This window comes from Trypanosoma conorhini (assembly GCF_003719485.1).
Source record: "Trypanosoma conorhini strain 025E chromosome Unknown Tco_14.4_contig_00001, whole genome shotgun sequence".
NCBI classification, from domain to species: Eukaryota; Euglenozoa; class Kinetoplastea; order Trypanosomatida; family Trypanosomatidae; genus Trypanosoma; species Trypanosoma conorhini.
This window is the reverse complement of record NW_021704087.1, coordinates 108135-129753: the sequence shown is the minus strand read 5'-3', so window position 1 is coordinate 129753 and position 21619 is coordinate 108135. Positions and strand designations below refer to the sequence as shown.

Genomic DNA, 21619 nt, shown 5'->3' with positions numbered 1-21619 from the left:
CCACAATCGTGTTGCGAGCAACCAAAAAGGGAAATAAAAAGCCCCGTAGCAAGCAATTAAAGAAAAAAAACAACAACAAAACTCTCACTTCAAGGACAAGAAGCGAACTTGTCACCGCAACAAATTATTCGCTTAAAAATTACCTCCGTCCCCCGGCCCCTTCTCCCCCCCCCCCGCCCCGCCCCAAACACCCCTGCGCCTCACACCGTGGCACTACTGAATCTGGACCATTGTCTCTTTTGTTTCGCTCTCGATGTGCTTCACGAACATGTCCACCATAACATCCTCAATGAAGCCGAACTCGGGCCGCCGCAACGGGATCGGTCTATGCTCTTCGCCCCGCCAGTACACCAGCACTCGCTCTTGGTAGTTCTGCAGCAGATTTCCAACAACCGCGTCGCAGCTGTACTTTATGAGGTTTTCCGGCGCCTTTTTCTTCAGCGTCTCCTCATCCGTCTCCAGTTTAAAGGTGATCAGGTAGCGCGGAACGGTGGAAGAGGACGCGCGCCACTCCTCGCTGATACAGCCAAGCATCTTGGGCATGGACTCAAAGCAAATCTGGAGGCCGTCGTTGCTGCTGATCTTGTTCGTCGGCATGCGGTTGAGCGGAACAAAAAAGTCCGACACCGCCGCCGCCGCAATAAGCATCATGGGCAGCGACTGCACCGGCTCCGCACTGCGGCTCAGTGTCTCTGAGAGGAGCCGCAAAAGAAACAGGTATTCCATGACGGTCTTAAATGGAACGTACAGGATGCGATTCCCGTGCTTCTCGTACTCCTGCATGATGGCAAGGACCTTGGGCGAGCGCACCGGCGCGGCAAGCTCCGCAAAGAACTGCTCTGTGCTCATGTGATCAAAATGCCGCCGGAAGGGGAGGGTGGAACCCTCGCGGTAGAGGAAGACGCAGGCCCATTCACGCTGCAAAAGGGCCTCCACCATGGCGGCCCCGCGACCGCCGGAGCTGAAGTTTGTGAGGTAACGCACTGCATTGACCTCCAAGGGGACGTTTGTGCCGCCGCTTGTGACGAGGGCCACGCCTCTGCACGGCTGCCGCGACACCCGACGGGCAAACTCCAGCAGTTTCGTGCTCCACTGCTGCAGCGACGCCATCGAGGCGCCCGTCATGTTTTCCATGAGGAACTGCGAGAACTTGTCCGTCGTCATTGTGCCTTGAACACCTCGTGCCCTCCCCCCTTTTTTAAAAAAAAACTAGTATATATCAATGTTTAGAGAAATATATATCTAGATGTACGTGTGTTGTTTTTTTTGCTCCGCTTGGTGGGTTCTTCTGCCCACTGACGCCCCCAGACCCAAACAGACGCTCCTCCGAACGGCCAGGCGGGCACCCACGGAACACAAGAAGCAGAGCTGTAGCAATTATGCCCTGTGGGGCGTACTCGCGGCGCGTGAGTCTAGCAACGGGAGACAGATAAATACATGAGGGGGAGGGGGGGATAATTGCAGCCACGCAGTTGCGAGCGCCACACATGAGCACCACCGCCGTCTCCCCCTGCTTCTCTCTCTCTCTCTGTGTGTGCCACCGCCCAGCGGCGGCAGAGCCAAGCCCCACACAGCGAGCCGTCGCAACCGGCACAGAGGCGGCGGAGCAACAACAAAAACAACAAAAACAGGGAAAAAAAGAACGATACCGCACGCAGTGCGTCGTCGTCACGCGGACGTGGCCACGCTGGCCAGCTCTGCCTGCAGCTCCTCCGTCCATTCCTGCAGCTGCCGCATTAGACGCTGCTTTTCCCTCCAGAGCGGCAGCACGGCCTCGTTGAAAGTCAGGCAGTGCCGCCGCACCCTCCGCGGGGCGTACGCCGCCGTGGCGCCAGACGGCAGCGCAACAGACTCCTCCGCCTCCGCCTCGTGCTCCGTCACCTCCTCGTTTTGCGCAGCATCGTCGTCATCGGAGGAGAGGGAAGAGGCATCACGGCACGAGACAAACGTAAACGCCCTTTGAGCCGTCACAGGCACCAGCTGGCGCAGCAAGCACAGCTCCGCGTCATGCAGGCTCGCGCACGTACCACGAGGCTCCGTGGGGTCCGTCTTCACGCCACCGCCCTGCGCAGCATCCTTTGGCGCCTCGCACGTCGTGGCCGTCTCCTGTGTGGCAGGCTGCGTGAGCGGCACGGCAGCACAGTGCTCCGCAATGCGCTGCGACAGGCAAACGGAGGCGTGGTAGTGCTTCTGCTCAATGCGCTGGACTCGATCGATCCATGCGTCTAAAAACTGCGGCACAGCGTCGTCTTCGTCGTCATCGTCCGCTTCCGCTTCCGCCCGCGCCTCTTCCCGGAGTGCGTCCTGCAGCTGGCGCAGCGAAGAGCTCACCTGCTGGAAGGCAGTGACGATGGTGTCGTTGAGGATCCCTCGCAGTTCCGCCGCGCTCAGTGCACCGGAGAGCGCAAGATGAAACTTGGCGTCCCAGAGATGATAGACCTCGCAACGGGTGTGCTGCAGCTGCAACGCCCTCGCGAGGGGATGCATCGCCGTCACCCACGCGCCACCACTCCTGCTAACTAACTGTACGCGGCATGAGGGCACGTGTTCACCGAAACACGGCAAAAAGGGCAGCAGAGAAAAAAAATAAGAAACAAAAAAAAAAACAAGCGAGGGAAAAATGGATTCGCTAAGGAAGGAAGGAAGAAGGACATGAGCGAGGCTGCATTGGGGGTACCCGTTTCCCCTCACGTTGCAAAAACGACAACAAAAACAACGATCATGAAGCATGGAATGGGGGACTGCGCATGAAGGGGCATTCTTCGTTACGCCTGTACAAGGTTACATCATTGCCGCCAAAGCACCATTGAAGGGAACAGTAAAATTTGGAATATATATTTGTATGTATGTATATGTGCCTGGATGCATTTATCCCTGTGTTTGTGTGTGTGAGAGAGAGAGAGTGTGTGTGAGGCAGAGTGAGGAAGCTGCTCTCTTTCACGGTGTCACTTGCTGCTTCGCCTCACAACCCTCATACCATACGCACAGATTCAGATAAATACATCGTCGCATACTTTGTTTTTACAACACACCTTTGCTCATCCACTCCAACTGCGCCTTCACGTCGTAGCAGACAATAGGCACGTACCCGCGACCACCGCCTGCGTGCTTAAAGTAGTGCTCACCGAGTGCAAAGCCCAACGCGACGCGAGCCTGATCCTCCAGGTCTTGGTTCTGCTGACGGCACGCCGCCTGAAAGTTCGCACGGAAGTACTGAAGCGCCATCTCCTCATCGCCGTTGCTCTTGCAGGCCTGCCCCAGCTGCATGGTGGCGTGGCAGATACCCTCCATGTCTCCGGTTTCACTAGACAGCGACAGGGCTCGTCGCAGTGACTGCATCGCCTCTGAGCTCAAGTTCATGCGTTCCTGTAAACTGGCGACAACCAACGCGGCCTTTCGCTCATTCTCTAGAAGTCCTTCTCGCTGCGATATGTCTAAAAAGGCCTGCTGATACGCGAGGGCCTGTTGCAGGTCACCCAGCTGCTCACATATGGAGCCGAGGGCATTATACCCAACCGCTTCATCCTTGGCACTTCCCACGCGCTTGGCGACGGCGACGGCACGCTCAAAGAACCACCTTGCCTCCTCGGGGTTCGTGCGCTTCAACTCCTCCCCAAGCGACTGGTACGTTCGCATGAGGTGGTGACTTGCCTTTAGGGCCGTCTCCTCATCCTCCAGCGCCAGGGCCAATTTATACATCGTCTCGTAGAGCGCCAGCGCCTTACGGAACTGTTTCCGCCGCTCAAAAAAGGCAGCATAGGCGCCACGCACGTCCTGCTCCAGCGGCCGGTCGAGAGACTCCATTGCGAAGCGCAGCGCTGTCTCGTAGTGCCAGGCCGCCTCGTCGTGGTCGCGTTCGCCCTCAAAGTAGTCCGCCAGGGCCTGGCAGCGTTCGTAGAGCAGGTGGAACTCGCTCTGCCGGCGCAGCACCTCCACCGCGGAGAGTTGGTCCTTCACCCACTCGAGGCGGTCGTCCGGGATGGTGAAATGCGCCTGGGCGAGCTCGTCGACGCAGACAGGGTCGCGGTGGGAGAGCTCAAAGAGGTGAATGAAGGTCGCCACGCACCCCTCCGAGAGGGCGTCTACGCAGAGGTGAAACCGCACCGACTCCTTCTCGCTCTGGCAGAGGACAATGCCCTCCACTTGCCCCTCCACCGCGGTGGAAGGTCCTCCCTGCACCGCGCTGGCGCTCCTGTCCGGACGGCCGTGGCGCGTTGTGCCGAAGCCGAAGGCAGAGACCGTCAGCGCCTCGCGCTGCTCCCTCGAGATGAGGGAGCCCCGGCGGCGGGGGAAGCCGGCGGCGGCGGCGGCGGCGGTGGTGGGGGGGCTTGGCGCCTCGGGCGGCTTCATCGGCGGGAGGATGAGCTGCCGCTGCGCCTGCGCCCCTGCCTGGGCCTCTGGGGCGCAGATTGCCAGCGCCATCTCCTTCCGCTTCGCCAACGCCTCGGCCTCCATGGCGTCCGCAACGAACTCCACCCCACGTTTCCGCATGACTACAAACCCAAGCGAAGCGCAAAAAAAAACAAAGTATATATATATATATATGTATGAGGGAAACACCAGCCCTTGCTGTCAGTATACGGCGGGGGTTGCTTGCTTGCCTGCCTGCCTGCTGCACACCCAAGCTGGCACGCACCCAAAAAGCGAGGGGGCAGAAAGGAGAGAGAGAGAGAGAGAGGGAGAAAGTCATGCAAAATGAGGCGGCAGCCTTCAGCCGGAAACGGCAAGCGAGCAAAGGCAGCGAGTTTACAAGGGACGCAGACATGCCATGCATCCTCCAACGCGGATAACATTAGGTAATACAGATAGATGTCGATGCAGATATATTTTCCTTTCGCTTATTCCTCCGATGCCTCACACGTCCGTCAAAACCATGCACACACCCACGCACGCACGCACACCCGATAGTGAAAGTTTCCCCACCCGGCTTTCTGCCTTGGCGCGGCCTTCGCGGCCACCTTTGCCCTAATCCCCTCCGCTGCACTGCGACACGAATCACCTCCTGCCACCCACCGCTTATGGTGTCCTCCTCGCCAACGGCGGCGGCGACGACGACGGAGGAAAAAGAGCAAATAAAATAAAAAAAACGGCACACAAAACAAAACAAAGACCGGCGCGAGGGCCGGCGTTTGTGTTTGTGTGCGACGAACGATGCTCATAAAAAGAAAACGACAGGTGAGTGCGGTCAGCAAAGAAACAAATAAAATATGGGAGAAAAAAAAAGAAAAAATAATAATAACAAGAATTCACCCACCGCCCAATAAAGAAAAAGGGCTCGTCTTGCACCACACGGACGGAGAGGGAGACTGCTGCACGGAACACGCTGCGAGGCACGTGTGCGAGCACGTCACTTCAGTCGTACACCCCACACGCAGACCACACACGACGGCGCTGCTTTCCCTCTTTGTTCTTGAGCTCATTCGTCGAGCGTCGCGTTTTCAGCCAAAGTTGTCTTTGATTGATATTTCTTGCTGCTGAAAACAAATCGAAAACACACTCAAAGGCGCAAAGAAAAAAAAACCCAACAACAACGACACAACAACAACAAGAAAGAAAAGTCGTTTGCTGCGTCTCTCCCACTTTCTTGGCCACACTGCGAATACCATAAGCACACATGCACGTGCTGCCTGATCGAGGCAGTAATATCAATGAAGGAAGCGGTATAGTAAAAACAAGAGAGAGAGAGAGAGAGGGAAGTCACCGTAACGATATTACGGTGTGAGGGAGACGGTGCCGGTAAACGGAGGGGTGAGGGAAGTGTCAATCACGCGTGGCGCGTATTACTAGTACTTCTTCAGCACCTCAGGTTTGACGTGCTGCGGAATAGTGACTTTCAGCCCCTCCACGCGGGACATGGCCCGCACCGCCGTCTCATAGCCGCACGCGTTTCCGCTCCACGAGCGGCGGGTCACACCGTTCAGAACGTCCCACATAAGCATTAGTTTGGCGCGGCGTTCGGCGTCGGCGGAGCCGTCCAGCACAAGACAGAAGCCACCGTTCATGGCCTCGCCCCAGCCTGTGCCACCGCCGTTGTGCAGCGAGACCCAGGTGGCGCCGCGGAAGGAGTCACCAATGACGTTCTGCACCGCCATATCCGCAGTGAGGGAGGAGCCGTCGTAGAGGTCGGAGGTTTCGCGGAAGGGGGAGTCGGTGCCGCTCACGTCGTGGTGGTCGCGCGAAAGCACCACCGGTCCCTTCAGCCGGCCCTCGCGGATGGCGTCGTTGAAGTTCTTGGCGATGGTCTGCCTTCCCTCGCAGTCGGCGTAGAGAATGCGCGCCTGTGAACCCACGACGAGCTTATTCTCGCCGGCCTGCTTAATCCAGAGGAGGTTGTCGGAGATCTGCTTCTGCGACTTGGTGGAGGCGTCTTTCATCAGCTGCTCCAGCGTTTCCGCGGCGATCTGGTCGGTGACGGCGAGGTCCTCCGGCAGGCACGAGGTGCACACCCAGCGGAAGGGGCCAAAGCCAAGCGCAAACACATCGCCCATAATATCCTGCACGTACGATGGGTAGCGGAAGCGGTTGATGCTCCGCACCGTGTCGTCGGGAGCCCACACCTGCGCCCCTGCACGGGAGGCCTCCAGGAGGAAACTGTTGCCGTAATCCCAAAAGCGCAGGCCACGTGCAGCCATGGCATTGATGGCGGTGACCTGGCGGCGCAGGGACTCCTGCACAAGTTCCTTGAACTTGTCCGGGTTCTCCGTCATCATCTTCTTGCCCTCCTCAAACGTGAGCTGGACAGGGTAGTACCCGCCGTGAAACGGGTTGTGGCAACTCGTTTGGTCGGAGCCGAGGTGCACAATGTTGTCCTTCTCCTGCACCAGGCGTTCCCACACTGTCACGACGTTGCCGAGGTAGCCAATGCTGACCGCCTCCTTGGCGGCGGCGGCGGCGCGGACCCGCTTGAGAAGGGAGTCCAGATCTGTCTCCACCTCCTGCAGCCACCCCTGCTCCTTCCGCTTGTAGAGGGCACTGGGGTCGACCTCAGCCACGACGACGACGGCACGGCAAATGACACCGGCCTTTCCCTGCGCCCCACTCATGCCACCGAGGCCACTGGTCAAGACGACTTTCCCGGCAAGGTCCTCCACGCCGAGGTATTTGCGCCCGGCATTACGGAAGGTGATGGTCGTGCCGTGAACAATGCCCTGTGGGCCAATGTAGCAGAAGGAGCCAGCCGTCATCTGGCCATACTGCGTGCACCCCATCGCGTAGAGCCGCTCGTACTGCTCACGTGTAGAGTAGTTTGGCACCATCATGCCGTTTGTAACCACCGCACGCGGGGCATCTGGGTGGCTTGGGAAGAGGCCCAACGGGTGGCCCGAGTAGAGCGCAAGGGTCTGCTGGTCAGTCATCTCACCCAGGTACTTCATCGTCAGGCAGAACTGACCCCAGTTGTTAAGCACGCCCCCGTTTCCGCCGTAGGTGATGAGTTCGTGAGGAAACATGGCCACGCGGGCGTCAAGATTGTTCATTATCATCAGCATCATCGCCGCCGCGAACTTGCTCTTGGCGGGGTAGTCGGTGATGGGGTAGGCCTTCATCTCGTACTGGGTGGGGCGGAGGCGGTACATGTAGATGTGACCGTAGTCGTCCAGCTCCTTGTTGAACTCCTCCGCGAGGACCTCGTGGTCGGCGGGGTTGAAGTAACGCAGGGCGTTTGCAAGCGCCTGGCGACGATCCTCCGGCGACAGGTTTGGCGTGCGCCTGGGCGCGTGCGGGACACTCGGGTCCAGCGCCTTGCACGGCGGCGGCAGCGGCGAGGGGATGCCGACGGCGAGGCTCTTGAGCACTTCCTTCATGGACGTCATTTTGCCGGAAACCGTGGACCACCCCAAGAGGCCTTCAAAGAAACAAACACAAGTCTTCTTTCGACAGTCGAATGAGCTTCTTTGATGCAGGCATGAGCACACAGAGGGGGGAAAAAAGAAAGAAAGAAAAAACGCATAACGCTACCACTTCACCACGCATTTTTTTTGTTTTTGTTTTGTGCATGCATACGTCACCGATAACCGAGGAAACTGCACAGACACACACGCACACACAGTGGGATGAAGAGCAAGAGAAGCAGAACTAGCGAAGGAGAGAGGCACATCGTTAGAGAGGACCCGTGTTCATCACTCCGCTTCCGCCTCTGCGCGAAGCCGTTTACGCAGGGCCTGCATGTTTGCCATGCCACTCACGGTCACGGTGTTCGCCAGCCCCAGCACGGCGCCGCAGCGCACGGAGAAGCCCTCGTCGCCGTAGCCCTCCACCCAGCCCCCGCGCGTCGGCGGCGGGTCCGTCGGCAGCTCCGGGAGACGGCCGCCGCGGTCCCAGCCCTGATTCGTCAAGTGGTACAGCACAACCCTCAGGTACCGCCGCCCAAACGGAGTCTCCTCAATCTCCTTCTTCACCGCCGCCACAACGCCTTCCTCCCTCTCCTCCTCCGCCGTCTCGCTCTTCACGCCGCCTGACGGGCCCCGGTGCTTTGCGCCGTACTCGACGAAGCAAATGCCCCGGCTGGAGCCGTTCGCCGGGTTGGTGTAGAGGCGCACCGTCACCGGTGCGGCGGCCGGGTGCAGCTGCAGGAGGTGGTCCCGCACCTGCGCCTCGCTGGTGTGCCACGGAAAGCCAAAGACGACGACGACGTTGGCGGCTCGCCGCAGCGCCGCGGAGGGTTCCACCAAACGTGGCTTTTCATCCATCGGCACGACGCCGGCTCCTCCTCCTCACCCCGCCTCCCCTCCCCTCCCCTCTATCCAGGAAACCAAACACGCGGAATCCCCTTCCATGCGGAACGGAAAAGTTAAAGAAAAAAGAAAAAACGGCACACATTGCAGAGAGCCGCGTGGAGAAGCCCCCAGAAGGAGAGGGGGGGAGGAGGGACGTGCGCGGAGGGAGAACGACGGAAAAAAAACACACACACACTTACCGACTGAACAACACTCTCAATGTGAAGATGGATTCACCTCCATGCCGCCACGCATGTAAAAAGGACTCTGTAAGTATTTCTTTGATGTGGTTTTGTTTTCTTTTGACACTCCCCACATTTTTGCCACTCACTTGCTTGCTGTTGCTTCGACTCGCTCCCTTTCTCTCCTCTCCAGCAGCAGCAGCAGCAACCACAATATGTTTTTCTTTTTGCGCCCCCTCGTTTCTACAGCCTGCGCGGCAATGCTGCTGCCTGCTGCTCAAGGCTCCTTCTCAGTTCCACCGGGAGCGCCAGTCGACCGTGGCTGTCGCAGTCCACAATTCGCTGCAGCTGCGCCCTGGTGAACCCGTCCTGCGCATGCTCCCGCAGCAACCGCAGACACCCGTCCTCCAGGCCCCACGCTCTCGTCCAGCGAGGGCAGTCGCAGAGCAGCATCGACACACACCGCGCCGAGCCATGCTCCTTTAGGTGCATGTAACTCAGCAACGGCACCAGCAGCCTCGCAAGCGCCTCCACGTTCTTGCATGCATTTTGCGTCGGTGAATCAGCAGCAGCGTCGGCGTCGGCGGTTTCCGTTAACGTGTGTTGTACTTTATCCAGGCATGCGGCCATTATCGCCGCCTGCAACGGCGTCAACGACTGCCGTGACGAAGGCGACGTTGACGACAGTGCCGGCTCCAATGCACCCTTCAACGCCGCAAGGACACAGTGAAGGGGGTCGCCGCGCACCTGCAGGAATGTGCTGCCGATAAGGAGATTGACAAGCACCGAGAGACTCACCTGGGGCCCGTCGCCGCGGAGTTGCTTCGCCAGTACACTTTCATGCAGCCGCCGCAGTGTCTCTTGCAGCTGCCGAGGTGCAGCGTTAGCCGTCGCCGCCAACTCCGGCCTCGTCTTCGCGTCACTGCCGCCCGCCTGCGTCTCCGCTGCGACGTCGAGGGGGAAGCGCAGGTGCGGCTCCCCCAGCCCGAAAAACACGGCCACCGGTGCGTTCGGCAGCTCCGAGTAGCAGCGCCACAAGTCGGTGCTAATGGCCTCCGCGAGCGACTCCCGCACGTACTCCGGCATCACTGGGCTGTAGGCCCGCACCAACATTCGCAGCAGCTGGTGAAGGTCCACGTCGTGGAAGGTGGTGGGGTGCAGGGCAAGCCGCTGCCACGCGGCAGCCTCGGGGACGCGGTCGCTCGGCCACCGCCCCAGGGCGTGGACAACACCAACAAATGTGCACACGGCAGACTCCCGCTCCGTCCAGCAGGCGCCACTCGCCGTGATGCCCTCAAATGCGAGTGCGAGGGCGGTCTCTTCTCCCACCAGCTCCCTCAGCAGCCGCACACCACGCGGCTGCGCGTCATCGGCGGGCGACACGGCGGACACCGCAGACGACGTGGAGAAAACAGGAACCGCCGACACGAGCATTTGGTTCAGCACGGCGCGGAACTCCTTCTCGCCCTGAAGGGGAAGGGTGCTATGCAGTGGGAAGGTGCTTGACAGCCGCAACACGTCCTCCCACGCGGTGGTTTGCGTGGCGAACGACCACAGGGCACCGTACTCCACGGACGACAGCGCGTCAGTTGGCGTGGCGAGGACGGACTCCAGCAACGCGGCCTCAAATACCCGCTTTTCGGCCTCCAACGCAAGTGGGAAGCGCTGAACGGCCTGCAGAGTCTGCCGAAGACCCAGCAGCGACGCCGGCGTGGGCGGCCGCCGCGCCATCTCGGTGAGGTGCTCCAGCATCGCGCGGTGGTCGACGTAGTCGAGCAGGGCGTACCGCTGAATCAACTTGGCGTTGAACGCCGTCAGCTGCTCCGAGTCGCGCCGCAAGTGCTGCGGGACGGCCAGCTGCACCAACCGGTTCATGGGCCGCACCAGTCGAAAGGACAGGGAGTCCATTGGCGCCGCTCCCACGGAGAGAGAGAGAGAGACGAGCGCGGAACCTTCCTACGGCCAACTTGGTGGGCAGTTTGGAGGCGTGGGTGGAGGCAAAGAGACACGATTGCGGGGTGTGTGTGTGTGTGTGGTGGGTGCACAGGAGTGGGCAAAACAGTCCCAAACAAACGGTCAAGGAAACGGCACCGCAATGCACGCCCCATCAGGCCCGGAGTGAACGAAAAAATACAGGGAAAGAACGCTCTCATGTTTTCATCCCCGCCCGCATCCTCCCTCCTCTCTTTCTCTCTCTTTTTTGTTGTTGCTTTCCTTCGGCTGCTGCTCGCCTCTCCTCCATCCCTCTGTTGCTCTGCGCCGTGGGAGTCGCACTGCCAGTCTGCTTACAGTAACACAGGCCGGTGCGGCATAAGTATAAGGCACCTCCACCCAAAAAAAAAGGAGAGAGTGAACAACGACAAATAAATAAAAATCTATCCAGGATCTAATAGTGCATCTTCCACTTCAAAAAAAAAAAAAGACACCGCCCTTCTCCCCCTCAAAGAAGGTACTTGCACGCACACGCACACGCACACCCTCTATCTACGAACGCGTGCATAGAATGCGGACTACTTCTCGGCGCGCGAAGACGTACGCCGCGAGTCCGACATGGCACTACTACTGCGCAGTCGCTTCATCCTAGCAACGCCGCTAACGCCGGCCGCGCGGTTCACGTCTTTGCCCGCGAGAGACGACAGCTGCGACGACTCCCCAGCCGCAATAGGAACCGAAGCGGACGTGTTCCCCGCGTTCGCGACAGTTGGGGTCCCTGTGGCGGTGGTGGAGAGCGATGAGTTGGAGGACCGGGGCGGCGGCATGTTCCCCATCTGCACAAGCGCCCCCAGCGAGGTGGTGGCCGCCTTCACGCGAAAGGCCTCATTGATGTGCTGCAGCGACTCCGCCACGCCGTCGTCGACGGCGCAGGGGGGGAAGTGCTCCCGGCCGCTCTCCACCGCGTCGCGGCAGAGGTTCCGCAAAAGGTGGCGAAACGGCAACACCTCCGCAGGCGACGCCGTCTGCCGCGCGGTGGTGGCGAGGCCGCTCTCAAAGAGGCGGTGCTCGTCCTCGAGCTCCCTGTCCAGCCTGGCCTGCTCCCGCGCGTGGGCGGCGAGCACGTCCCGCACCTGCTGCTGCATCGTGCGCTCCAGGGACTCCAGCGACGCCCGACGGCGCCCCTGCAACGCCTCCACCGCCGCACAGTGACGCTGCGTCACGGCAAGCACCTCCTGAGAGAGGCTGCAGAAGCCGTCATTGATGCGGTTCACAAGCCGCACCGCCTCCTGCTCGTAGCCCCGCGAAAGCGCCAACGCCTCTTCCTCTTCCGCACCTCCGTCCTTTCCTCTCCTTGCCTCTTCTTTCTCGCCCTCCGCCGCTTGCGGCTCCTCATTTCCCGTACGCAGTGTGTCTGCGCGCCACGCCTCGAGTCGCTCCACGACAGTCTCTGCACTTCGCTGCGCGGCTTCGTGTGCCCCACGCACGGCCTCCTGCACAACCCGCTGCAGTGAACCAACCTGTGCATCAAAATGAAGCAGCGCCTCATGGTAGGTCTGCTTGAAACGCCGCAACTCATCCTCCTTTTCTTCTATCATGGCCTGTAAAATGGTGGCCTGTGAGGTGTTTATGTGCTGCAGGGCATCGCTCTGCTGCCGCTCCCGCAGCAAGTCCTCTACGTCCACCTTCAATGACTGGTGCTCCTCCGCCATCTGCTGAAGTCGCTCATGCTCCTCCCGGTTGACGTAGTACCCGCCGCGCTCCAGAACACGCTCCTGCAGTCGATTCCGCAGCCGTTGATTCTCCAGCTCAAGGGAGCGAAGGCGCACCAGCAGCTTTTCCCGCTCCGTGTTGGCGGCATTGCGAATCGATCGCGCTTTCACGGCGTACATGAGGGTGGACTTTGTCTCCTCAATGTCGCGCCCCACGGCGGAGATGCACGCGATCATGAGGGTTCGTGCCGTCCCCCCAATGGAGTCGCGAAGCAGCTCCGTGAGTTTGGAGTCACGGTAGGGGACATGGCTGGGCCGCGTCGCCTCATTTGAGTTCGCGAGCGCCAGAAAGACGCTTTTCAACGCCAACAATGACTTGTTGATTTTGCACGTCTCGTTGGCCGCGATTCCGCTTGCCTGGGATTTCTTGAGGCTCTCACTGCCCGCCAGATCCACCATGAAGAGGTGCGCCACGTCCACTGCCTCCGTGTAGGCGTTTTGCTCCTCAAAATCGAGGATCAAAACGACGTGGGAGCGGCTACTGCGCTCATTCATGAGCGTCATGGCGGTGCGTCGCCAGCTGAGGCCGCGCCGTATCGCCTCATGGGCCTCGCTGAGGCGCGACAGCGTCAACTTCACCATCGCCCTCGGAAAACCGCCAACGAGGGTGACCTCCGCATCCCCGTTGTCGCTCAGCATGTCCGTGAGTTTCTCGTTGTAGATCTCAATCATGGAGAGCGTCAGCGCACACTTTGCGTCCTCCAGCGTCTTTTGCTGCACGTGCTCCAGCATGGCGGCAATCATGCGGTGGGCCACGCCGCCTGTCTCGCCCTCCGCGCCCAGCATTGTGTGCGTCTTGCCGGTGCCCGTCTGCCCGTAGACCATCACCGTCCCGTGCAGGCCATCCTTGACGCTCTGCAGGATGGGCCGGCACACCGCGAAGACCTCCTCCTGCGTGGCGGTGGGGGGAAAGATGAAGTCGGGGTCGTAGGTCTTGTTGTCAAGGAGGATGCGGCGCCCCTGGTGGAAGTCCAACCCAACCGCAGGGCGCTCATTCTCAAAGAGCGGACGACATCGCACCGCCACTTTGATGTTACTCATTTCTGTCTACACCAATCGCGTCCGTTGCCGTTGCTGCTCCTAACAGCGCCTCCTCGCCCTCGCCCTCGCTCTCACACACACACACCCGCAGGAACAGAGAGGCAGCCTGTGCGTCGGTGCGTGCGTAACGTATGTATGCCTCTACGCGTGTGCCGCTCCTCGCCCTTCCAAGGCGGGGCAGCGCAGCAGATCTCTCCCGCCCGCGCCACAAATGGCAAAAACCAAAAAAAAAAGAAAAGAAACAACCAAACACGGTCAAAGAAGGAGCAAATAAAAACGAGTAGATAACACTGAAGGTTTGCCCAACCGTGAAGCAGCAACCGGCACTCAGACAAAGACGAAAACGCCAACCGGTTTTGTTGTTCTCAAACTTTTTCTTCCTTTCGTTCATGCTGAGTTAAACTCCCCCCTCCCCCTCCAGCAGCCTCCTCCCACCAGCTGAGAAGCGAGGAAGGCGCAAAGCAAAAACAAACACACACACACACACACACACACGTACACGTGTGCCCTGCATGCCTCACTCGGAATGGCCCGTGCTTGCACGCATGGGCAGGACAGCCCGCGGCAGTCCCTCACCGACGCACCACGAACGACTTGAAGGTGTACGCGGCCCCGGAAGAGACGATCGTGGCCTCCACGCCCTCCACCCGCGACTTGGGCGAGCCGGTGCGGCACCACTCCACGAGGCTGTCGACGCTCTCCCGTGGGCCCTCCGCCATCACCTCGACGCGGCCGTCGTCCAGGTTGCGCACCCAGCCACGCACCCCGCGCTCCTCCGCCGCGCGGACGGTGTATTTGCGGTAAAACACGCCCTGCACGCGGCCCCGGACAAAGACGTGGCAGGTCACAATAGCCGGCTTCGGGGCTGACATGGCCGCCCCCTCGCCTTGCTGCAGCTCGACCCCAGCCCCCGCAATGCCTGGCGACGGGCGGCCAGAAAAGAGAGGAGGAGGATGAGAAGGAGGAAGAGGGAGCAGAGGAGGAATAACTGACACGGACGGCAACTGCAGCAAACACAGAGACGGTGACAATAATGACGATGTCAATAACAATAAAAAGCGGGCGGACGCGTGTGCGGGCAAATGGCTGACACAACCCACCCACACACGGAAGTAACAAACAAACAAACAAACGGGAGAAGTAAAAGCGGAGGAGGGAAAGAGGTCATCGCCGCCGCACCGCCCCGAGTAATTCGTCACGATAAAAGAACTTCGCTGCTGCCGCCAATGCGCTAGAACGGGAATATGCCGGCGTGAGCGGAGGGCCAAGAAAAATACGAAGAAAAACAAAAACAAAAAGAAAAAAAAACGAAGAAAACGGAGGGGCAGGCAGCTAAGAATAAACACGGCGCAAGGACGTCTCACGACTCCATCGCCTTGATGGAAGCATTCACCAAATTTTGCAGTGTCCGCGCCTCGCTGCTGAGGCGACTCAGCTCCTGCGGCGGCAGCTGCGACCCCGCGGCGACCAACTCGCATATGGCGTCAACCTTCACCTTCACACGTTGCTCCATGATAGTCTGCAGCGCACGACGATCCTTTTTGTGCATATTGAGCGACTTGGTGAGGGTGGCAATCTCCTCACCAACACCGACGTGGGCGTAACGGAGCCGCTCCTCCAACTGACGTAAGGTGTCATCTTTTTCTTGCACCACACGCCGCCATTCCTCCTCCTTTTGGGCGTGGCTGCTCTGCAACGCCTTCAGTTGGCCCTCTAGCTCAGAAGTGAGCGTTACGACTGCCGGAGGCGCCGCCTCCAATGTGGACGAGGCCACGGCGGGTGCAACCACCGCGGTGCGATCGATGCTGTTACTGTGCGTGTCCCTACCATTACTACCAAGACCGTTGCTGCTGCTGTTGCTGCTATTGTTATTATTATTAGTAGTGACATGACTACTGTCACCGGCGGCCGAAACACGTGACGCGATTGCCGCCGCGAGACCATGTTTTGTCTCGGAGCGAATCTTCTGCTCTAATTGTTGCAGTGCCACGCACACGTTGTTGATCCCCACCCGCTGGGTCGCATTGGTGCAGCACTCCAGCGCCTTCCGCGACTCCACAGCCAACGCATCCACCTCATTCATGAGTCGCAAGCGTTGCTCACGCTCCTGTGCTAGCTGCTGCTGCAGCGCCTGGATGCGACCCTCGTACGTCTTGCGCACAATTCCCTGCTGCTCATCGATATGGCGCCGCGTTCGAGCAATGACGTCTTGAATGGCGGGCTGCTGCGCCTTGACGCCGCTCAGCAGCTGTTCGAGGGTATTGCTTTTTTGCTCGCTCTCCAGCAGACGACTCCTGAGGGACTCCAGCTCCTGGCACTGCTGCCAGACGTGGTCGTCCAGCTGCCCCTGCACCAGCTTCTCCGCGCGTTCCCGCACAAGTTCCACCAGCTGATGCCGCACCGCAGCGTCTACCTGCAGCGTTGGCTGCTGCTGCTGCTGCAGCGCCATCGACGGTGCACGGGGAATGGCAAGCAGCAGCTCCAGCATCTTCGCCTCTGCGGTGAGCAATACGGCCGCGTTGGCATCCGACCGGTACCGCACTTCAGCAGCGTCGGTGCCCGCCTGAACACGTGTCCGCTGCAAATATTCCTCTGCCCGCGCCCGTGAAAAAGGCGTGGCAAGGTTGCCCTTAGTGTTCCCCTTTAGTTGCTGCTGCAGCACCTCCAACGTCTCCTCCAGCGTCTGGACGTGTGCGTCGTACGCGTCGACCTCCTCCTGCAACTGCAGAATCGTCTCATCCCGCTCATTCAGCCGTGTCGTGAGGTTCAGCATAATATCGCGCTGCTTCAGCAGCAGCTGCTTGTATCTATCCACCTGCGCCTTCTCTTCCTCCATGACTTGCCGCTCACGATCGAGTTCATCGAGGCGCAGGGCGTATTCGTCCGATGTGCGGGGAACACCCTTGAAGCCACCGTTTTGCAGCATCCCCTCTAGCTCTTGAATGCGCTCCTCGAAGCGCTTCCGTACCACCAGCTCCTGCTGGTGGGCGCGCGAGGACTCATGCAACGCCTCGAGCGCGGCCTCACGGTCCTCCTCCGCACGACGCATGCCCTGTCGCAGCTCGGTGAGTATGCCTGGGTCAATGCCGCCGCCAACCTGCTGCGAGGCGGCGTCGCGCTCCTGGAGCTGCCGCCGGAGCAGCTTCAGCTCCTGCTCGTATTTGCGCAGAAGCGTCGCCTGATCCAGGTCCTCGTTGATGACGGCGGTGTTCTTGATGTTCTTGGCACGGTTGGCAAAGACAAGCGTGGAGAGGGACTCCGTGTACGACTCCAGTGCGGGGGAGATGCAGGCGATCAGCGTCGTCTTGCAGTTGCCGCCGAGGGAGTCCCGCAGGGCGCTTGTCAAGACGGAGTTTCGAAACGGCACGTGCCGATGACGACCACCGCCTTTGCTCGCGAGAGCCGCGATGACGTTGCCGAGCTCATGCAGGGATTTGTTGATCTTCTTCGTCTCCTCCAGTCGCTGGCCCGTGACACCCGCCTGCCGCAGCTTCTCGCTGCCGGCCAGGTCGACAATGTTCAGCTTGCCAAAGCGGTACGAGGTGGGGTTCGTCTCATCCCCCTCCATCACCTCCACGATGATGGTGAACATGGCGTGGGAGCGTGAGGAGAGCTCGCTCATCCGTGTGGCGCTGGTCGCCCGCAGCGAGGTGCCACGTTCGATGAGGCCGTACACGTCGTGCGGGGAGCGGACAATCCACTCCGAGAGACCCTCCACGTACACGCCACGCTGCGGCGTGTGTCGCACGGTGAGAGCCCGCGCCGCGGTGGGCTTCAGCAGGTCTGAAATCACCTCGTTGTATATCTGCAAGTAGGAGGCACGAACCAGGAAGCGCATGTTCTCGCGGCGGCTCGCCTCAATGGAGGTGAACACCTCCTCAATGGCGCGAGGAATAATCCCTCGCTGCTCTTCACTTGTAAAGCCCTCCATCGTGTACGTCTTGCCGGTGCCTGTCTGGCCGTACGCCATGAGTGTGGCATTGTACCCCTGCATCACAGAAAAAACCGCTGGCTGGGCACTGCGCTCGTACACCGCACACTGCGGGGTTTGTTTGCCGTACACGTAGTCAAACGTAAAGGTCTGCCGGGAGTACACCCCGCCACGGCCATCCTCCGTGTCAAGCGTCTCACAGAGCGTGATGGAGCGACTGTCGTTTGGGATGCGCACAACGTCGACGTAGGGGCGATAGCCGGTTAACTCCCGCTGCACCGGCGGACGCACACGAATCACCACCGTAAAGTTCGACTCACCGCCCTCGTCACCGCCGCTGCCACTGAAGTTCGCGCTGACGGCATTGCGGTGGACTGGAGAGTGAGCAGACGTGGAAGCGGGGGACAGGAAGTCGTCGTCCGTGTCGTGTCTCGCCCCCGTGCTGGTGCTGCTTAACAGCGAGTCGCTGGGGTTTAGCGCCGGTCGTGAGGTCCAACCGCCACGCTGCGGCGATCCCCGCGTCGGGGACGTTTCAACGCGTTGCGGGTCTCGATAGGCCATTTGCGATCGCCGGGGCACACGCACAGGCGGCCCAGCCGTGTCCCCCGCCTCCGCTGCTCAGCGGCGGCGCGCGCAGAATACCGTAGGGGGGAGGGGGGGAAACAAAAGCGTGCGCCTGTGCACCCACACACAGAGCGGGAAGGAGACAGGGTGGGTGTGGGAGTGTGGGAATAGAGGTCGGCCTTGCGCGGGGAAGGCAGGGCGGCAGCCTCGCACCTCCTGCTCCCACCCGGAGCAAATGCACGCACGCACGCACGCGGAGTGTGCCTGAATGTGTGAGTGGTGGTGGGGTATCACGACCACGGGACACGCAGAGGGAACGAACTCTTCTCAAGGGTCAACAACAGTATGCGGGGGGAGGGGAAAAAACAAAACGTGAAAGAAACAGAAGCAAGATCCAAGCAGCCACCACCGCCACCAAAAACGCACACCAACAACAACGACAGCGACAACAACAACAAGAGTGGAAGTGGAGGTGGAAGCGTAGACGCCGCACATGCATTTAACAAGCAAAGGGGGACATCAACACCGAAGACAACGGTGCTCCCTGCACGCGACAACGCTGCGCATTGGCGTGAACTCGGGGAGATACGACCCCCGTTGCACCCCGCCTTCCTCTATCCTTGTTGCTCTTCGCTTCAACATCCCCACACAACTCCCTCCGCTGCCCCCTCTCGAAATGCGGTTGTATTTGTTTTCTCACTCTCCAAATATATTTATATATAAATGAATGTGTGTGTGTGTGTACGTCTTTATTTATCTCACTCCGGCCACGACACAAACGAGAACACTGGTGCGCACGCAGGTGCACGGGGAGAGGAAGACAAACAGTTAATACACCGCCTGCAGAGACGCGGCTGGATCGGCGGTTTGAAGTGCGGAAAGCAAGATGGGCGTCAAGGAAGCAAACGTCAAGTGGGGTGGGTGTTCCTTCGCTCGCACGATCTCCGTCTTGCCCCTTCCCGCTTCTCCTCTATGGTCAGGCGGGCCGCCAGTGGGGGGAGACTGAGGGAAGTGGCACCCAAACCTGCACGGTGGCAGCCGCCACCACCGCCACCCCCTTCCCCGCTTCTCCCCCACCAGCGCCCATGGCCATCGTGCCCTTCTGTCATCGTCGCTTCCGCTTACGCCTACAAAAAAAAATGACGCGGCACACATATATGCCCAATAATAAAAAAAAGACAAAAAAAGTAATGGTGGGGAAAGGCGTCTCCTGGCGAACCTCCCCTCTCTCAACATCCCTTTCGCTTCAGTATGTTTCCCATGTCTTCCTTTTCTCTAATAAATAAAAAGGGGTATATCTCTAATCGGCGCCAAAAAAAAAACCTCTATTTCTTCCTGCTGCTACTACCTTTGGGCTTCTTTGCAGTTTTGTGCTTCGCATTGGCGGCAGCAGAGGACGTGGACGGAGTCGCCTTTTTCACCACAGGCTTCTTTTCAGCCTTTTTCCTCGTCACCTTCTTGTTCTCGGGCTGTCGCTTCGGCTTCGCTGCAGCGGACCTTGCTGGCACCTTTGCTGCCACTCTTGGGGCGGCCTTTGCTGCTGCTGCGGCTGCTGCTGCTGCTGCTTTTGCTGCTGCTTTTGCTGATGTTCCTCTAGTAGCCCTTGACGTGGGTGCCTTCGTGTGGACGCCTTTGCCCCGCGCGGTGGCTGCGGCCACTTTTGCTAACACCGTCGCGGCTGCCGCCGCAGGGGCATGGTCCTTGCCGCCGCCTCGTTTGTCCTTCGTCCTTGACCTGCCTTTGGCCGCCGGCATCGGCGTTGTTGCCACTCGACCCTTTCGAGTTGGCTCCACGGCATGTCTTGGTGGTGCGTTTAGCCACTCCGAGAGTTTGTTAGGTTTCTTGCTGCTCCGCCGACTGTCGCCCTTTGCCCGCCGCACCGATTGCCCAATAACATCGGCCCAGAAGCCCTTGCGGTCCCCGCCACTTGTTTCGGCCTCTGCCGGGCTCATGTTGTACCCCGTGATCTTTGTGAGACCTGCCTTCTTCATGAAATTTGACACGCCCTCGTTGGTGCCATTCGGGGTCTTGGCGTACATCTGGTTAATATCCTCGTCCAACGAGGACGCGTCGGGGGACTGCTGCGCCTTTGTCAAGGGATTCTTCTTCGTAATGACTGGCCGGCTTCGCGGACTAGAGGTGGGATCCAGAAACAAGTGATTGCCTGGTGCCGCCGCCACACCACCCCGCGGCGCCATCCGGTGCGTTGACGGCAGCCCCTGCTGCTGTTCTTTTTGCTGCTGCAGCGGCGGCTGCATCATGGCAGCGTTCACTGGCGGTATCGGAGAGGACCGTTGCTGCTGCTGCTGCTGCTGGCCGGAGACGCCAAAGGAGCTGCCGTTGCCACCAAACGTCCTTCTGGGCGACTGCGTGTGCGTCGCCAACCAAGGGACGTGCGGTGCCGCCCTGGGGTTCCCCGGTGCGGGTGCCGTGGATGACCGAGGCGCACTCCACGAAGATGCCCAGCCCGATGCCGACGCGGTGTTCGCCGCCGCGGTGTTTGCCGACGTACCCCATCCATCGTAGCCGAACCGAGGTGACTCGTAACCAAGGGAAGCCTCGGCGGCTGCCGGGGCGTGAGCGCCTGTGGAAGAGGTGTGGGAGTCGAGCCGAGGAAGTCTTGTTCGACGCGGCCGCAGCTCTTCTTCTGTGCTGGCGCTGTTGTTGTTGTTGGCAGCTTCACCTGCATGAAGGTCCGACGGCGGCAGCGGCGGCGGCGGCGCGCCGTGCCACGCGCCGGACAAGCGGCCTGTGTCAAACAATTTCATGTACGACGACCCCGGCGGCGACTCCTCTGCCGGCTTCACTGGGGCCACTGGCGGGGGAGCAGGCATCGCCGGCTCTCGCTGCATCGTGCTAGCGTTCGGTGCGGCGCCGAAGAGGTTCCACAGCCTCGAGCCGGAGTGCGCGGCGGCCCTGGGCGGCGGGACCGACGCGGAACCCGCGGGCAGTTCTTGATTTACACTCGCGTTGGTTGTGGTGGCACTCTCCGGGGCCTCTGCGGCGGTCCCAGCCGCCCCGGCGTGCGCCGTCTCTTGGGGAGCGACGTTCAGCGCCGCAAACTCCGACGGCGACGGCGACGGCGACGGCGACGATGAGGGCTGCTCCTGCTGCTGTTCTTCGGCCGCTGGCGCTGGCGGTGGCGCTGCCGCGTCGGCGGCGGTGTCTTGCGGCGACGCTCCAAAGGGGTCAACGTCCAACGCAACGTTCACGTCGTGCGACGACGGCGGCGGCGGGGCCGCGGCCCCCAGCGCCCGGGCAGCCCTCAACGTGAAGCGGCCCACCCGCTTCTCCTCCGCCTCCTTCGGGAAGGACATGGCCAGAACGGCGTCCCGCAGCTCCACGGGGTACGTCGCCGCGTTGTTTCGCACGGCGGCCGCCAACGGCGTAGACTCCGTCAGCGGCGGGTTTGCCATTCCGTGCTGCAGCTGCGCGAGCAGGAGCGTAATTTGCGCCGCCTCCTCGTCTGGCTGCGTCATGCGG

The 21619-nt window shown here is 60.4% G+C and overlaps 25 protein-coding genes across 25 annotated transcripts in view, besides 23 other annotated features; 17 read left to right on the top strand and 8 right to left on the bottom strand.

The window, feature by feature from the left end:
* Positions 1–142: 142 nt before the first annotated feature.
* Positions 143–185: a sequence feature (G-rich).
* Positions 186–213: 28 nt separating this feature from the next.
* Tco025E_00135 (putative mucin-like glycoprotein) lies at positions 214–534 on the bottom strand (the record flags this gene model as incomplete). Its single annotated transcript, XM_029367084.1, has 1 exon — positions 214–534. One exon carries the CDS (start codon positions 532–534, stop codon positions 214–216), a length of 321 nt encoding a protein of 106 aa, XP_029232957.1.
* A 7-nt stretch (positions 535–541) lies between these two features.
* Positions 542–853, top strand: Tco025E_00134 (uncharacterized protein; the record flags this gene model as incomplete). Its single annotated transcript, XM_029367083.1, has 1 exon — positions 542–853. The coding sequence occupies one exon, from the start codon at positions 542–544 to the stop codon at positions 851–853; it is 312 nt and encodes a 103-aa protein (XP_029232956.1).
* A 5-nt stretch (positions 854–858) lies between these two features.
* Tco025E_00133 (uncharacterized protein) lies at positions 859–1230 on the top strand (the record flags this gene model as incomplete). Its single annotated transcript, XM_029367082.1, has 1 exon — positions 859–1230. The coding sequence occupies one exon, from the start codon at positions 859–861 to the stop codon at positions 1228–1230; it is 372 nt and encodes a 123-aa protein (XP_029232955.1).
* Positions 1231–1607: 377 nt separating this feature from the next.
* Positions 1608–1630: a microsatellite.
* Positions 1631–1668: 38 nt separating this feature from the next.
* On the bottom strand, positions 1669–2487 carry Tco025E_00132 (uncharacterized protein; the record flags this gene model as incomplete). Its single annotated transcript, XM_029367081.1, has 1 exon — positions 1669–2487. The coding sequence occupies one exon, from the start codon at positions 2485–2487 to the stop codon at positions 1669–1671; it is 819 nt and encodes a 272-aa protein (XP_029232954.1).
* A 92-nt stretch (positions 2488–2579) lies between these two features.
* Positions 2580–2609: a microsatellite.
* Positions 2610–2631: 22 nt separating this feature from the next.
* Positions 2632–2651: a microsatellite.
* Positions 2652–2830: 179 nt separating this feature from the next.
* Positions 2831–2890: a microsatellite.
* Positions 2876–2911: a microsatellite.
* Positions 2912–3021: 110 nt separating this feature from the next.
* On the bottom strand, positions 3022–3339 carry Tco025E_00131 (intraflagellar transport protein IFT88; the record flags this gene model as incomplete). The annotated part of the gene is made up of 1 exon (XM_029367080.1): positions 3022–3339. One exon carries the CDS (start codon positions 3337–3339, stop codon positions 3022–3024), a length of 318 nt encoding a protein of 105 aa, XP_029232953.1.
* Positions 3340–3987: 648 nt separating this feature from the next.
* Positions 3988–4551, top strand: Tco025E_00130 (uncharacterized protein; the record flags this gene model as incomplete). The annotated part of the gene is made up of 1 exon (XM_029367079.1): positions 3988–4551. One exon carries the CDS (start codon positions 3988–3990, stop codon positions 4549–4551), a length of 564 nt encoding a protein of 187 aa, XP_029232952.1.
* Positions 4552–4590: 39 nt separating this feature from the next.
* Positions 4591–4616: a microsatellite.
* Positions 4617–4653: 37 nt separating this feature from the next.
* Positions 4654–4686: a microsatellite.
* Positions 4687–4872: 186 nt separating this feature from the next.
* Positions 4873–4899: a microsatellite.
* A 171-nt stretch (positions 4900–5070) lies between these two features.
* Positions 5071–5108: a microsatellite.
* Positions 5109–5151: 43 nt separating this feature from the next.
* Positions 5152–5478, top strand: Tco025E_00129 (uncharacterized protein; the record flags this gene model as incomplete). The annotated part of the gene is made up of 1 exon (XM_029367078.1): positions 5152–5478. One exon carries the CDS (start codon positions 5152–5154, stop codon positions 5476–5478), a length of 327 nt encoding a protein of 108 aa, XP_029232951.1.
* Positions 5479–5522: 44 nt separating this feature from the next.
* Positions 5523–5551: a microsatellite.
* A 123-nt stretch (positions 5552–5674) lies between these two features.
* Positions 5675–5695: a microsatellite.
* Positions 5696–5783: 88 nt separating this feature from the next.
* Tco025E_00128 (putative 2-aminoethylphosphonate:pyruvateaminotransferase- likeprotein,putative) lies at positions 5784–6092 on the bottom strand (the record flags this gene model as incomplete). Its single annotated transcript, XM_029367077.1, has 1 exon — positions 5784–6092. One exon carries the CDS (start codon positions 6090–6092, stop codon positions 5784–5786), a length of 309 nt encoding a protein of 102 aa, XP_029232950.1.
* A 786-nt stretch (positions 6093–6878) lies between these two features.
* Positions 6879–6897: a microsatellite.
* A 1024-nt stretch (positions 6898–7921) lies between these two features.
* Positions 7922–7943: a microsatellite.
* An 81-nt stretch (positions 7944–8024) lies between these two features.
* Positions 8025–8046: a microsatellite.
* A 5-nt stretch (positions 8047–8051) lies between these two features.
* On the top strand, positions 8052–8456 carry Tco025E_00127 (uncharacterized protein; the record flags this gene model as incomplete). The annotated part of the gene is made up of 1 exon (XM_029367076.1): positions 8052–8456. The coding sequence occupies one exon, from the start codon at positions 8052–8054 to the stop codon at positions 8454–8456; it is 405 nt and encodes a 134-aa protein (XP_029232949.1).
* Positions 8457–8703: 247 nt separating this feature from the next.
* Positions 8704–8738: a microsatellite.
* A 203-nt stretch (positions 8739–8941) lies between these two features.
* On the top strand, positions 8942–9382 carry Tco025E_00126 (uncharacterized protein; the record flags this gene model as incomplete). The annotated part of the gene is made up of 1 exon (XM_029367075.1): positions 8942–9382. One exon carries the CDS (start codon positions 8942–8944, stop codon positions 9380–9382), a length of 441 nt encoding a protein of 146 aa, XP_029232948.1.
* Positions 9383–9736: 354 nt separating this feature from the next.
* Tco025E_00125 (uncharacterized protein) lies at positions 9737–10402 on the top strand (the record flags this gene model as incomplete). Its single annotated transcript, XM_029367074.1, has 1 exon — positions 9737–10402. The coding sequence occupies one exon, from the start codon at positions 9737–9739 to the stop codon at positions 10400–10402; it is 666 nt and encodes a 221-aa protein (XP_029232947.1).
* Positions 10403–10820: 418 nt separating this feature from the next.
* Positions 10821–10840: a microsatellite.
* Positions 10841–10914: 74 nt separating this feature from the next.
* Positions 10915–10938: a microsatellite.
* Positions 10939–11406: 468 nt separating this feature from the next.
* Positions 11407–11973, bottom strand: Tco025E_00124 (kinesin; the record flags this gene model as incomplete). Its single annotated transcript, XM_029367073.1, has 1 exon — positions 11407–11973. The coding sequence occupies one exon, from the start codon at positions 11971–11973 to the stop codon at positions 11407–11409; it is 567 nt and encodes a 188-aa protein (XP_029232946.1).
* A 125-nt stretch (positions 11974–12098) lies between these two features.
* Positions 12099–12407, bottom strand: Tco025E_00123 (uncharacterized protein; the record flags this gene model as incomplete). Its single annotated transcript, XM_029367072.1, has 1 exon — positions 12099–12407. One exon carries the CDS (start codon positions 12405–12407, stop codon positions 12099–12101), a length of 309 nt encoding a protein of 102 aa, XP_029232945.1.
* Positions 12408–12555: 148 nt separating this feature from the next.
* On the top strand, positions 12556–12873 carry Tco025E_00122 (uncharacterized protein; the record flags this gene model as incomplete). Its single annotated transcript, XM_029367071.1, has 1 exon — positions 12556–12873. One exon carries the CDS (start codon positions 12556–12558, stop codon positions 12871–12873), a length of 318 nt encoding a protein of 105 aa, XP_029232944.1.
* A 270-nt stretch (positions 12874–13143) lies between these two features.
* Tco025E_00121 (uncharacterized protein) lies at positions 13144–13929 on the top strand (the record flags this gene model as incomplete). The annotated part of the gene is made up of 1 exon (XM_029367070.1): positions 13144–13929. One exon carries the CDS (start codon positions 13144–13146, stop codon positions 13927–13929), a length of 786 nt encoding a protein of 261 aa, XP_029232943.1.
* A 179-nt stretch (positions 13930–14108) lies between these two features.
* Positions 14109–14142: a microsatellite.
* Positions 14143–14153: 11 nt separating this feature from the next.
* On the top strand, positions 14154–14510 carry Tco025E_00120 (acylphosphatase; the record flags this gene model as incomplete). The annotated part of the gene is made up of 1 exon (XM_029367069.1): positions 14154–14510. The coding sequence occupies one exon, from the start codon at positions 14154–14156 to the stop codon at positions 14508–14510; it is 357 nt and encodes a 118-aa protein (XP_029232942.1).
* Positions 14511–14584: 74 nt separating this feature from the next.
* Positions 14585–14625: a microsatellite.
* Positions 14626–15001: 376 nt separating this feature from the next.
* On the bottom strand, positions 15002–15724 carry Tco025E_00119 (Unc104-like kinesin; the record flags this gene model as incomplete). The annotated part of the gene is made up of 1 exon (XM_029367068.1): positions 15002–15724. The coding sequence occupies one exon, from the start codon at positions 15722–15724 to the stop codon at positions 15002–15004; it is 723 nt and encodes a 240-aa protein (XP_029232941.1).
* Positions 15725–15823: 99 nt separating this feature from the next.
* On the top strand, positions 15824–16249 carry Tco025E_00118 (uncharacterized protein; the record flags this gene model as incomplete). Its single annotated transcript, XM_029367067.1, has 1 exon — positions 15824–16249. One exon carries the CDS (start codon positions 15824–15826, stop codon positions 16247–16249), a length of 426 nt encoding a protein of 141 aa, XP_029232940.1.
* Positions 16250–16642: 393 nt separating this feature from the next.
* Positions 16643–17248, top strand: Tco025E_00117 (uncharacterized protein; the record flags this gene model as incomplete). Its single annotated transcript, XM_029367066.1, has 1 exon — positions 16643–17248. One exon carries the CDS (start codon positions 16643–16645, stop codon positions 17246–17248), a length of 606 nt encoding a protein of 201 aa, XP_029232939.1.
* Positions 17249–18481: 1233 nt separating this feature from the next.
* On the top strand, positions 18482–18859 carry Tco025E_00116 (uncharacterized protein; the record flags this gene model as incomplete). The annotated part of the gene is made up of 1 exon (XM_029367065.1): positions 18482–18859. The coding sequence occupies one exon, from the start codon at positions 18482–18484 to the stop codon at positions 18857–18859; it is 378 nt and encodes a 125-aa protein (XP_029232938.1).
* On the top strand, positions 18860–19279 carry Tco025E_00115 (uncharacterized protein; the record flags this gene model as incomplete). Its single annotated transcript, XM_029367064.1, has 1 exon — positions 18860–19279. One exon carries the CDS (start codon positions 18860–18862, stop codon positions 19277–19279), a length of 420 nt encoding a protein of 139 aa, XP_029232937.1.
* Positions 19280–19387: 108 nt separating this feature from the next.
* Tco025E_00114 (uncharacterized protein) lies at positions 19388–20296 on the top strand (the record flags this gene model as incomplete). The annotated part of the gene is made up of 1 exon (XM_029367063.1): positions 19388–20296. One exon carries the CDS (start codon positions 19388–19390, stop codon positions 20294–20296), a length of 909 nt encoding a protein of 302 aa, XP_029232936.1.
* Positions 20297–20355: 59 nt separating this feature from the next.
* Positions 20356–20392: a microsatellite.
* Positions 20393–20405: 13 nt separating this feature from the next.
* Positions 20406–20825, bottom strand: Tco025E_00113 (uncharacterized protein; the record flags this gene model as incomplete). Its single annotated transcript, XM_029367062.1, has 1 exon — positions 20406–20825. The coding sequence occupies one exon, from the start codon at positions 20823–20825 to the stop codon at positions 20406–20408; it is 420 nt and encodes a 139-aa protein (XP_029232935.1).
* On the top strand, positions 20824–21234 carry Tco025E_00112 (uncharacterized protein; the record flags this gene model as incomplete). The annotated part of the gene is made up of 1 exon (XM_029367061.1): positions 20824–21234. One exon carries the CDS (start codon positions 20824–20826, stop codon positions 21232–21234), a length of 411 nt encoding a protein of 136 aa, XP_029232934.1.
* A 2-nt stretch (positions 21235–21236) lies between these two features.
* Positions 21237–21314: a microsatellite.
* A 39-nt stretch (positions 21315–21353) lies between these two features.
* Positions 21354–21381: a microsatellite.
* Positions 21382–21451: 70 nt separating this feature from the next.
* Positions 21452–21619, top strand: part of Tco025E_00111 (uncharacterized protein) — a gene marked incomplete at both ends in the record, with an annotated part of 669 nt that continues 501 nt past the window's right edge. Inside the window, one exon of the mRNA XM_029367060.1 lies at positions 21452–21619. This exon is cut by the window's right edge and continues 501 nt beyond it. Within this exon, the coding sequence (XP_029232933.1) occupies positions 21452–21619 (168 nt within the window).